Consider the following 13014-nt stretch of genomic DNA (forward strand, 5'->3'; position numbering starts at 1 on the left):
ACGAGCGATCTGAGCCTCACACAAGAACCACCCTGGCTTTCAAAGAGCCCCCTTCATTGTCCCATTTGTCCCCTCCCAGCCCTGTCTCACTGCTGGAAGAAAAAGCATTTGGATGGGGCTGGGGAGAGAACAGTGTGTCATTTTGTTTATGTTCTGTGAAAAGCAGAACATTATCAGGATGGAAGTTTCTAGAAATGCGTTATTCCCTCTAAGACTGTGAGGCAATCTCCAGGAGCAAGCTATGAAGGCCCCACAAGCTGAGAGGCCACCATTTACCTCATCCCATTCTCATAGGATGAGAACATCATAGCCTCATTGTAGCCTCAAAGACACCAAATATTAATAATATATCTCAAGAGATCAGTTCCCTTCAGATTCAGGGGAGACATCTCAGTAGACATGAAAGAGCTTTGCTGTGCAATTAGGAAAGTCAAACACTAACAAGTACGCCGGCTCCTCAAACATGAAAGTAACAAGGAGCCAGGACTTGTGCTTGCTTCCATTGCTCTTACACAAACGTACACACACACACAAATGCATACACACACAAACACACACAAAATACACAAACATACACACACAAACACATAGCCACACAAACATATACACAAAACATACACACAAGCACACATACACACACAAATACACACACATACATACATACATGCATACATACATACAAACACTCACACACAAAAAACACACAAACACACACACACATTTCCAAGTCACGTTTGTGACACACAAAGGAGATGATACATCATGAAAATACACACTCAGGCAGGCATGGTGGTACACACTTGTAATCCCAGCACTCAGGAAGTCAAGGTAAGAAGATCAAAAGTTCAAGGAAAAAAGAGTGGGGAGGGGCAAGTATTTGTAGTCCCTGCAGTGTTCTGTTTGAGAATAATAGCCAAAAACATTACCCATGCAAATTCCTTACTTGCAGTATTCTCAGTGACAAATGCAGATTTTCTAGCAGTGAGACATTTAATCATTTTCCCAGAGCCCAGTGTTGCCCACCACACTTGGCATCTGCCTTGGAAGGATGTTCCTCGGGGGTTCCGGAGTGAACCTGCTGCTCAGGGTGGAAACTCGGGGTCCAGGCTCCTAGAAGTGCACACTCACCCCTGGGGAGCTCACCGTGCTAGTCTCTGGTGCGAAGTGTGGTTTGTGTCAGAGATACCGAGCCCTGATGTTCCCAGGACACTGGGTAGTACATGTGTCGTGCAGCCCTTGTACCTGTGTGTTCTGATCAGTGCACGTGAACATGGACGGTTCCCAGTTGTACGTCTGTCTGAGTTACCGGAAAGGGTGCCTGCCAAATGACCTGTCCGGCATTTAAGATTCAGGCTTCATTTCAAATATAGACCGTGGGCTGAAGCAATTACCGTGCACCTGGAGATTTATATCCCGACCTACAAGTTATTAATTGATCCTTCTCTTTGAATATTTTATGGGCATCAAAATACATGATTTCAGTATCACAGCATAAAGATGGTTAACGTACGTGCTTTCGGCTCCGTGGGCTTGGAGACACAAAAGAACTCTATCATTTATTCAGCGTGTCCAGATGCATACCAATGACTTTATTTGCTTCAGAGCTTAAACAGCAATGGTGTGGCCTTGCTAAGATATGGTCAGGGGCCTGTACCAGAATACTAGGTAATGTTTTTCATCAATCACTCAAAAGGGATTTTTTTTTCCCCAAGCTGCTTCCATTAGCATCTGATCTCCAGGTGAGAGGAAACATAACTGTTTATAAGCCATTGGTTTGGTTTTACTGGGCTGTTTTATTTTTTTCTCTCTCTCTCTCTCTGGTATATGCGCGCGCGCGCGCACGTGTGTGTGTGTGTGTGTGTGTGTGTGTGTGTGGCCACAGGAGGGGACCCCATTCCCGTATGCGCTTGAAGGTCACAGGGGAACGGTCTAGCCCATCACTCACTACCCTATTCCACAGAGAGAGGCTCTCTCACTGAGCCTGGAGCTAGCCCAGCAGCCAGCAGACTCCATCTTCCTTTGTCTCTCGTAGCACTGGGCCTGCACACGCGTGCTTTTTATGTGGATGCTACAGAGTCAAACTCAGGTCTTCATGCCTGCTTAGCAAGAACTCTTGGCCACTGAGACAGCTCTCCAGCCCCACAAAGCCCTTTTATGTGGTTATTTCTAGCAGCCTCATTTTTTTTTTTTAACCTTTAGTTCTATTTCACTCTATTTGGCGCTTCAAAAAAAAAAAATCTTTTTTTTAGTACATTATAACATCTCTCCACCCTCTGATCATGCTTATGTTCCCAATTTCTCTCTCTCAAATTAATGGCCTCTTTCTTATTATTGTTTGTGTGTGTGTGTGTGTGTGTGTATGAATGTATATATGGAGGAATGCATAAATATACAAATTCTATTAGCCGAGTCCCTTTTTGTGTGAACATGCTTTTCAAGGTTGGCCACTTTATATTGGATAATGTGAATAATGGATTAAAGGGCTCATGTCTGAGAGAAGCTAATTCTCATCTCAGCAGTCATTAGTTGCCTAAGATTCCTGTCTGAAGGCAGGACCCACCTCATCTGCCCCTCCACATTCAAATTTCTATTAATAATGTCATCGTTTAGGCAGCCATTTTGAGGTGATACGGTCCCACAGGGAATGTCTCCATCTTCTGGCTCCTACAAGCTTTCTCCTCGCTCTTCTGGGGTGTTCCCTGAACCTTAGGTGCAGGAGTTGTGTTATATATAGGTGTCTCCACGAGCAATCAACCTCTGTGGTGGGACCAGTTGTTGTTTTCTGTAATGGTCTCTATTTGCTACAAAGAGAAGCATCTGCTAAGGAGGGGTGAGGGCCACGCTCACCTGTGGTTAAAAGGATAAGTTTTAGAGTAAAGTTAGGAAGTTGCTGATCTGGTAAAAGGGATTCTCCTCTGAGATCCAGGATCTCACTAGGCCTGGATAGTTGGTTAGGTTTCTAGTCCCAGGTGTCATTTTCCTCTTGTTAAGCATAGCTATGGTGATTCAGGCCAGAAGAAGCTACTCAAAGTCACTTAATACATTATTCTGTAAAGATTCTGGAAATACCCAAAGAAGCTATAAACTTAAACTACTGAAAAACTTGTCGCTGTAGTGGAATAAAGCAGCCAATACACCCCCAAAAAAGTATTTACTTAAGCCTTTATACGTATTTTTGTGAAACACACACACACACACTCACATACCCAGCCTGGGCATGGTGGAGCATACATTTAACCCAGCACGTGGGAAGCAGAGGCAGATGTCTGTGAGTCCAAGGCTCGATTGGTCTACAAAGCAAATTCTAGGCCAGCCAGGGCTATTCAGTGGTGTTCATATGTTAGCAGTCGCCAACACCTGTCTAATTGTACTTAAAGGTCCACGGCTGGACGGGATGGGCTTCTGCCTTTCACTCCCTGGACAATAGTCATTCTTCTTTCTGCTTGTTGAGAACTTCCAGCCGGGCATTGGTGGCACACACCTGTAATCCCAGCACTTGGGAGGCAGAAGCAGGCAGATTTCTGAGTTCGAGGCCAGCCTGGTCTACAGAGTGAGTTCCAGGACAGCCAGGGCTACACAGAGAAACCCTGTCTTGGAAAACCAAAACCCTCCAGAGAGAGAGAGAGAGAGGGAGAGAGAGAAAGAGAGAGAGATCTTTCTTGTTCTTCCTTTAGGACACTATTCAGGCTGTTTGTTTTTTTCTGTTTTGTTTCTCCACACTGGGTGTCAACCCCAGAGCTCTGTGCATGCTCTACCATCGGACGACACCCTTGGACGTTTCCTTTAATGTCTGGCCAGCTTTTACAGATCTCCGTGCAGTCTGTCCCCTCCTGATGGTTTCGTGTTTACTCAGAGCCTTCACTGCCCAGAGTGTCTCTCCTCCCCGCTTGTTTATTGTGCCACACTTTTGCACTCATCAGGAATTATTGCACAAAGGGTCCCCAAAACTTGCGTGTCCCTCCTTGGCGTTATGAAAGTATTCCTCATAGATGGTTATTTTCTTATTTAGCACAGGCTTGGGCAAGGCCTACTATGTGTGAGCCACGAGGCATTATCAGGATCAGGGGATAATCAGATTCATCCCCTGTGTGCACAGTCAGGGGAATGTTGATAAATGAATAAATACTCAGAACTTACCTTATCATTTTATTTGTTTTTATAAAAGCTATCATTTGCCTCAAAGCAGCTTAAGTGAATCTTATCTTAGTTCAGCCAAAGATCATTTAGACTGGGCTTGCTTGCCCCACAGAGTTTATACTTCTCTTCACAACCAAGCAAGGAACTAATAGAAAGTTGTTCTGCTGAAGACAACTACTATACTACCCTTGGGGAGGGGAGCGCGCCTCTGGGCTGTTTTTACACTAACCCTAAGCGGTAACTGAGATGTTTTCATTTATTTACTTGTTAAACACTGTAGGAGAAGTCTTTCAGAACCTTAGCCCGGGGCTTCCGGCTTGGTGGGTTGGAGTGCCTGCTGGGGGCCACGCAGCTGTGACAGTGAGAACCAGAGGGCCACCAACTACCCCAAGGCTCGCCTCTTCCTGTTTTGCCTCCCGCTTTGGATTCCGTGGGAGTCCCATTTAGTATAGGTCACAAAGTCAGCCTGGCATGGGCTTGGTATTCCCAAAGCACTTTCCAGAAAGCACTAGCAAGGAAGATATTAGTTATCAGCAGAAGATATCGTTGCTCACAGAAGGTTGGAGTGGCGATCAGGGCTCCTGACGATTGACATCCTCGACCAGGGTATATAGTTCTTGTACTTGATGAGAGAATCCTTTCGTGCTAGAAAGATCTTCTATCATCTCATGACGTTTTTATTTATCTTGGAGTTGTATGTGCTGTGTCTGTGTTTGCACATGTCGGGGGCAGAGAACCAATGTCAGGAGTCGGTTCTCACTTTGCTACCCTTTGGGTCCCGTGGGTCAGACTCCAGGCTGGCTTGTTGGCAAGTGCCTTTACCTGCTGGCTCTGGTCCCGTATGGTTGGCCAGCAGAGACGATGGTGGCAACTTCAGTACAGTGTCTGGAGCAAGCGCTTCCTTGCGCTGATGTGCTGTGCAGACGGGGAGATTGTCAGTTCCTGTACAAAGTCCTCTGTCACTGTCACCCCAGCACCTGCCCACCTGAGCTTTCCGATCTCTTCTTTCCTTTCCCAGGAGCTTGTGCTTAGATGACAGGAAATGTATAATCCTTCCTTCACCAGAATAATGACGGTAACTATCCACCCAGCTGCTGGAGTAACTTTGGTAAATAGATGGTATGGTTGCTAATAATGTCAACTTGCCAGGATCTAGAAGCACCTAGGAGACACGCCCCTGGGCATGTCCCTGAGGGAGTGTCTACACTAGGTTAACTGGGATAAGAGGACCCAGGCTAAATGTGGCTGACGCCACTCCGTGCACTGGAGTTCCAGACTGAATATAATAAGAATGTGAGCTGGGTGCTAGCATCCTCTGTGCATCGAGTGATGCACTCCGTCCCTGTCCTTTCCTAGAGTGAGGGAACGGATGCCCTCCAACTGCAAGCCGAAAGGAACCCTCCCTTCCGCTGCTTCTTTTCAGAGACTTAGTCACCATAAGAAGAAAAGTACCAAGTCAGGCGGTGGTGGCGCACGCCTTTAATCCCAGCACTTGGGAGGCAGAGGCAGGTGGATTTCTGAGTTCGAGACCAGCCTGCTCTACAGAGTGAGTTCCAGGACAGCCAGGGCTACACAGAGAAACCCTGCCCCCCCCCCCCAAAAAAAAACAAGAAAGAAAGGAAGGAAGAAAGAAAAGAGAAGAGAAAAGAAAAGTACCACTGGGCAGTGGTGGTGCACACCTTTGATCCCAGCACTCAGGAGGCAGCAGGTGAATCTCTGTGACTTCAAGGCCAGCCTGGTCTACAGATCGAGTTCCAGGATGGCCAGGGCTGCACAGAGAAATTCTGCCTTAAAAAAAAAAAAAAAAAAAAAAAAAAAAAAAAAAAAAAAAAAAAAAAAAACGAGAAAACTAAGGAGGAGGAGGAGGGGGAGGAGGGAGGGAGACACAGAGATGGATACATAGATGATGGTTGAGAAACGTGTCTGCTACCGTTCTTAGCCCATCCTTACTCTTCAGGTAACACAGGCTTCGAGCTGTGTGTGTCAGAGGTGTGTTGGGCTTCGTGGCATCATCCTTTAATCTCAGCTACCCAGGAAGCTGAAACGGAGCTTGCAAGTGCACGGCTAGCCTAGGCTACCCATAAGTTCAAGGCCAACTGGAGCGATTTGTTGAAACCTTGTCTGAAGAGAAAGAAAAAAAAGAAAAGAGAAGCAGCAATGGGGTAGGGGCTGGGGAAATAGCTCTGCGCAAAGCATTTGCATCTTGGTCAGCTCCCACTACTGAAAATGATGTTACCCTCAAGCTTCTCCTTCTGCATCTGTTAACAGTCCCACACCCGCTGTTCTTGCACTGAGCACTCCTGGGTCTATGCCTACCAGGCAGCTGCGCTAACAGTGGTCCTTCCTCAGTCACTGGGTTAGAAACGACTTCCCTGACCACTAGCTCTCGGTCCACATTCCGCCCTGTAATTAGTAATTACTAATGAACTGTCCCTTTTCAGAGATGAACACTCACATGGGATTTCTCCTATCGTGGGTTGTAGAAGGCACCTTGCCAGCCAACGGATTTTAGGATTTTAGGAGTTACAGCCAGCCACTTGAATCTATTATAGGTACCTCTGAGTCCATCAGTACTTTCCAAAGCACCATGAGTCTTGCCAGGAGCCCCTCTGTCAGGGAAGAACTCTGCAGGTGCTCCCACTGTCAAAGAAGGGAGCGCAGACGCATATTAATACTGTCACTAATGCAGTAGCTGTCGACCTTCCTAACGTTGGACCCTTTGATACACCTTCTCGTGTTGTGGTGACTGTCAGCCATAAAATTATCTCATTACTACTTCGTAGCTATAATTTTGCTACTGTTATAATTCGTAATGTATATATCTGATATGTGACCCCCTTCTCCCCCCAAAAGGGTCATGACCCACAGGCTGAAAACCACTACCCAAAAGGATTTGTGGGAGAGGTGGTCCCTGACATAGACCTGAGAGCTTCAGGAAACGAGGACATCGGGTACAGATGCAGAGACAGCTGGAGCAGGACTGTCTCTGGGCAGACCATGCAGTGCTGTAGTGCAGGGATTTTTCTTGCTGAGGTGTATATTGGGAAGGCGGGACTTGCAGTAGAGACTGCTCAGAGTGGAGAAGAAGCTACCTCAGGGATGAGCTGGTTGGTGCTCTCCCCAACCCTCCGACTGAGGCAAGACCATGTAACTTCTGCCTGCCTCTTCGCCTGTCCCTGACGAGTAGGAACTAGAGTTCGTATTTTTGCAGTGTGGTTTGTTTCTTAGATGAGGGTGTGGGGAAGAGGGCTTACACATGCACGCAGGTGCACCCACCCATGCATGCTCGCCTAGTTGACCTCAGGTGTATGTCCTGTCACCTTCTAGCATGTGAGTGTGTCTTCATACAAACCACAGGGTGGAAGTCAGAAGACAGCTACATAAGGGGTTCTCTCCTTCCACCATGCGGGTCCTAAGGATCAAACTCCAGTTACTGGACTTGGCAGCAAGCTCCTTCACCTGCCGAGCCATTTTGCCAGCCTGCCACCTTGTTTCTTCAGAGTCTTTGGTTGAAACGGCTGCGCACTCTTTACCTAAGCTGGCAGATGAAGTGAGCCTGCCTCCACCTCCCCAGTATTGGTGCATCAGAGCCCTAATTGTGTGAGAGCCGGATCCGAACTTGGATCCTCAAGCTTGTACTGTAAGCACCTTACCCACAGGGCCGTCTCCCTGGCCCATGAGCTAAGGTTTGTCATTGTTATTGTTATTGTTGTTTGTTTTGAGACAGGGTTTCTCTGTTTGACTGTCCTGGAACTCACTCTGTAGACCAGGCTGGCCTCAAACTCAGAAATCTGCCTGCCTCTGCCTCCCAAGTGCTGGGATTAAAGGCGTGTGCCACCACTGCCTGGCAGGTTTTGTTGTTGTTGTTGTTGGGGTTTTGTTCTTTGGGTTCTTTTATTATCATTTTAATAGCTATTTGCTTAATTACTAGTGAGACTATTCTTTAAGTTGTTATCCGTTTTTGCCCATTATTAAATGTCTTTTTATAGGCATTCAAACTTTATTTTAGTACTAATCTTCTGACTTTTCTAAGTTTTATATTTTTAAATTCGGGGGTTCCTAGGTCTGATGACACACACTCATCATCGGAGTGCTCAGGAGTCTACATCACCCTGTCTCAGGAAAAAAAGTAATAATTGTTTTAATTTGATGTATCTTATGTGAATGCTTCTTTTCTCTGTATGGATGTCTGTGCACCGTACGCATGCCCGGAGCTTTCAGAGGCCAGAGGAGGGTGTCTGGTCCTCTGGGACTAGAGTTACGGACAGCTGTGAGCTGCCATGCAGGTGCTGGGAATGGAACCCGGGTCCTGTGAGAGAGGAGTCACTGCTCTTGACACTGGAGAAACCACCTTCCCAGTCCCTAGGGAAACGTTACGGATATATAAAATCATTTCTTTTGTGACTTATTTTGGTATGTGGAGGTGTAATTTTGGGTGGATTGACAGGGTTTCATGTAGTCTAGGCTATCCTTGAGTCTAGGCTAGCCTTAACTAAGGCTGGCCTCTGAACCTCCCAGGTGCTAAGAATGCAGACATACATGACCCATGACTAACCTTATGATGTTCTGTTGTCTCCATCTTTAAGGAAACAATATTAGGGAGACAGAATCCTGTGATATTTAAAGTTTTCATTTTCAAATCTCTTCCATATTGGATTGTTTTGCAGGGAGAGGTCCTGGTGTGGTTTTCTTTCTAGCCAAAAGTCTACTGGGTCATCAACCCTTCTCTATTGTACCTTGTCTGTCACATACTACCTCATATCTGTGGAGATGCCTTTCCCAGTCCAGTCTTCTCTTCCGTGTGTTAGTTCATCTCTTCCTGTGTTGACATCATGAGGAACTGACTAATATAGTTTTGAGATATTATTGATACTTGATTTGCACTCTGACTCTCTCTGCCTTATGTATTTTATAACCAGTTGGCCACATTCCAGAGTCCCAGGCACTCTTGGGATTTTTCCCATTGGAAGTGCATTAACTAATAAAGTACGTTATATAGTGCTGGTGTGTAAACAACACTGAGTCTCTTCATTCATGCGTCAGCATTGGTCTCTACCGCTTCTGGTCCGATCTGTACCCTCCAGTGAAAGCTTAGAAATACACGCACCTGCTGTGCGTGGTGGCTTGTGACTTTCATACCGGCACTCAGGAAAGAGAAGCAGGCAGAGCTCTGTGGGTTTGAGGCCAGCATAGTATACAGAGCGAGTTACCAATCTAGCTAGGACTACATCGTGAGGTCCTGTCTAGAGGTAGGCGGCAGCGACAGCAGTGTAGGGGAGGGAGGGAATCTCCATTTTCATTTCTGTTTTAGTTGTTGAATGTCTAACATTTAAGTCCCAGACCACAGAGTGACTTGACAGTAACCCAATCTGCTGTACTGAAAAGCGTGATTCTAAGCAGTTTATCGGGATTGGGAAGGTAGCAAGAACTAGGTTTTCCTATGTCTTTATTCGTATGTATAACTCTCCTTCCAGTAGAATACACTATATGCCCTTGCTGTGCACCGTCCTTGGGGTCATCTGGACCCTAAGGAAAGAGTGATACTATCCTTCCAGCAGGGTCACACCTAGGTTTCTTGACCAGTATTTTCCAGACAGCATCACACACACACACACACACACACACACACACACACACTGATTGACTAGCATTCCTCACTTTGCTGTGATTTGGTTAGGGGTGATTCATCAATTGTTCTGTTTGGAAGGAGTTGGGCGTTTGTTCTTGTCAGGTTTTGTTGCAATTATTCAGGGTTTCAGTTCTGTGAAATAGCTTCCCTGTGTTGCCCAGGTTGACTTAAAACTTACAGTGCTGCCTCAGCCTTCCAGGTGCTGGGATTTGGGTATGAACCACTCCAGCTGTTGTCCTCTGCTAATCTTTAGTCTTCTCAGAACTTCTCCCACACCGCCCGATTTCTCAGAGCTAATGTGACCAGAGAGTCGATGTCTGGCTCTCCAACGAAACACCCAAGAATATCACCATCAATGTCTGTGAAACCCAACTGTCTTTAGGAATGTTTTCGCATCACATAAATCATTATTTTGACGTTGAAATGGATTAAAAAAATGGTTAACTGGGTTGGCAGCCTTTTGCTGGCTAAATAGCAAGGCTTCCTTTCTGCCATCTGACCTCTGATGTGGACATTTCAGTGCCCATTTGGCAGAGGGAGAGCAGAGAGCTATGCTGCTGGGAGGAATTTTCAGTCAAGAATATAAAATTTCACCAAGCTTTCCCTACGTCTTCAAGCACGTGAAGGCCAATGATTTGTCTGCCATTTGTGTCTTTCCAGCTTCCCATTGTGGAAAAGATAAGAGTCATTGCCCAGACCGTCTATGGAGCCAAGGATATCGAGCTGTCTCCCGAGGCGCAGTCCAAAATCGATCGCTATACGCAACAGGTAAGCCTTGTAGTCTCAACATGCACACCTTGATTTTACGTTCCGTCTCAAGGCTAAGCTCTTACTCGATTACCTGAGGGTCAGCAGAGATTAAAGTAGTAACCCTGGTAGTGTTGGCCGAGTAAAGCGCCATACAAAGTCATTCACTCTCTGACTTGGGCATCCTGGATCTCCGAGATCATGACTGTGGCTCTGGTTTGCAGAGCTGGGGATGGAACCCAGGGCCTGGCTCCTGTACTAAGTCAGCACTTTCCCTATGGGGCTCCAACCATACCCAATGTCTGTGCTATGCGTGTCATCCATGTTTACACACTCGGCATCCCTTTGGTATGCAGAGTGCGGGTCAGCCTTCTTTACTGCATTGTTTGGCTGTGCTGTCTTAAAAATCCTTGCATGCTGCTGGTGAGGTGAATGCAATGGGAGTGTTTAGTGAGGTTTGTATGCAGGTGGTTCTTATTACCTTGTTTCAAGGATGGAAGGCTCTACCATCTTCTACCTCTAGATTGGGACAAGGGCTAGTGAGCTGTGGGTGGGGCTGTGACCCAGACACACAGTCTGAATGAGTAGCCCAAAGGTCCGTGTGCCTCCAACGCTTCCACCCGCTTTAGCCTTGCTACACAGAAGCCAGCATCTCGGCTTGCTATCAGGATCACTACGTTACAAATAACGCCATTAGCTCCCCCCCCCCCACCTCTTTGTCCTATTTAGAATATGTGTGAATGTTCTCTGGGGTCTGATAAAAATCGTTTTTCTAGCCAGGCGCGATGATGTCTCAGACCTTTAATCCTATGCCTCAGGAGGCAGAGGCAGGTAGATCTCTGTGAGTTCGAACCTGGTCTACAGAGCTGGTTCCAGGACAGCCAGGGATACACAGAGAAACCCTGTCTTAAAATAAACCAAATGTATACTCACCTGGCCAGGGTGACACCACAGTCATGAAGTCAGTTTTCCCAGGCGAGGCTTACCCCTTGCACCAGGATTTGCTGACCCAGCATTGTCCCCAATGTGGGAAATCTGACTGCATAATTCGCGGTAGTGGGGGCTCCGCTCACCCTCTCCCCCGGAGGAGAGAACATTTTTTTCTCGAAGTCTGAATATGTACTTTTTTGGCGTGGCTTGTTGTTTTCTAGTTCTTGTTGTCCTGAGACAGAACTAAGAGCCTCTCTCACACACTGAGTTGCATTCCTCGTCCCAGGTTTTCTCTCTGTCTTCTTTGTGAGAGAGAGTGTGTGTGCTTTGCACACATGTGAGCATATGGGTATGTGCATGTGTGCATAGACATGCAGAATGCATGTCACGTGCTTTCCACTCTTGTGGTCTACCCGACTGCATTGAAATAGGGTCTCGCACTGACTAAAAGTTAACCGTCTGACTGGAATACTCAGTCAGCATTCTCTTGGGATTCTCCTGTCTCTACTGACCACTCCCATCATGCTGGAGTTACAGGCATGCACAGCACATATATTTATAATATGTTTATATATACTATATATAATACATATAATATGTGTTTATTTTATATTTTATATATTGTATATTATATAATTATATATAATATATTTAAATTATATGTACTATATATTTATATATACTATATATAACACATATAATATGTATTTTTATATTTTATATATTATACATTATATAATTATATATAATATATATTTATAGTATGTGTACTATAGAGAATATAATATATGATATATGCTATATATTATATATAAATTTTATGTGTTGTATGTTTTATATTATATATTATATGTAATATAAATTCTATTCTATGCTATAATTTACTCTAATGGTCTTTTTCCATTATAAAATACGATTTATGATAGAATACATTAGTGGGATGATACTTTTTTTAATTTTTATAGTAAATTTTCAGAGGCTATTCATGTAATTTTATAGGAATTATTTCAATACTTACTCATTTTACAAAGTCAGAAATTCTAGGTACCAGTTGTGGTGTTTTTTTTTTTTCCTTGCCAAAATCCTCATTAGTATGTAAAAGGAGTTTCAGGAACACAGTATCCGCCGGAGCCCCCCAGCCCCCCCATACATGATAATGCTCTAAAATGTTCTAAATAGTTGTAGGTTGAATCATAAGCAATTACATTCTGTCATCTGTCTGTCTACCACGGGAATATTCCTTAAACGTTAGTGTGTCAAGTATGTGGTTGCAATTAATTAGTAAGGTCTCTGAAGGAACTCTATGTGCTGTGTGATTACAGCGTCCTTCCCAGACACTGCCCCTTTTGTAAGATGCTACACGTGACTTCCTTTCCTTTCACCTTTGGAATTCTGGGTCAGGCACAGACTTTGGTCCTTAAAAATAAAAGAGGCTGAAAAAGTGACCTCATCTTAGTTCCTATAATGTAATCGTAGATCAAATAGCTATGATTCATAAACCAGAACAAAGGGCCCTTTGCTCCCAGCAGACCCAAGAAGACCAGAACAATGGCACCAAGAGCCTCATTAGG

The 13014-nt window shown here is 45.2% G+C and overlaps 1 protein-coding gene and 1 non-coding gene across 2 annotated transcripts in view; both read left to right on the plus strand.

The window, feature by feature from the left end:
* The window catches only part of Mthfd1l (methylenetetrahydrofolate dehydrogenase (NADP+ dependent) 1 like), a 178738-nt gene that overhangs the window by 118334 nt on the left and 47390 nt on the right, over positions 1-13014 (plus strand). Inside the window, exon 25 of the mRNA XM_052169342.1 lies at positions 10427-10534. Coding sequence (XP_052025302.1) covers positions 10427-10534 — 108 coding nt within the window. The remainder of the gene's footprint in view (positions 1-10426; positions 10535-13014) is intronic.
* Positions 11439-11597, plus strand: LOC127674266 (U1 spliceosomal RNA). Its single transcript, XR_007975318.1, has one exon. It is a non-coding gene; the product is annotated as a U1 spliceosomal RNA (small nuclear RNA).

The sequence above is a fragment of the Apodemus sylvaticus genome, chromosome 23, assembly GCF_947179515.1.
Source record: "Apodemus sylvaticus chromosome 23, mApoSyl1.1, whole genome shotgun sequence".
NCBI lineage: Eukaryota > Metazoa > Chordata > Mammalia > Rodentia > Muridae > Apodemus > Apodemus sylvaticus.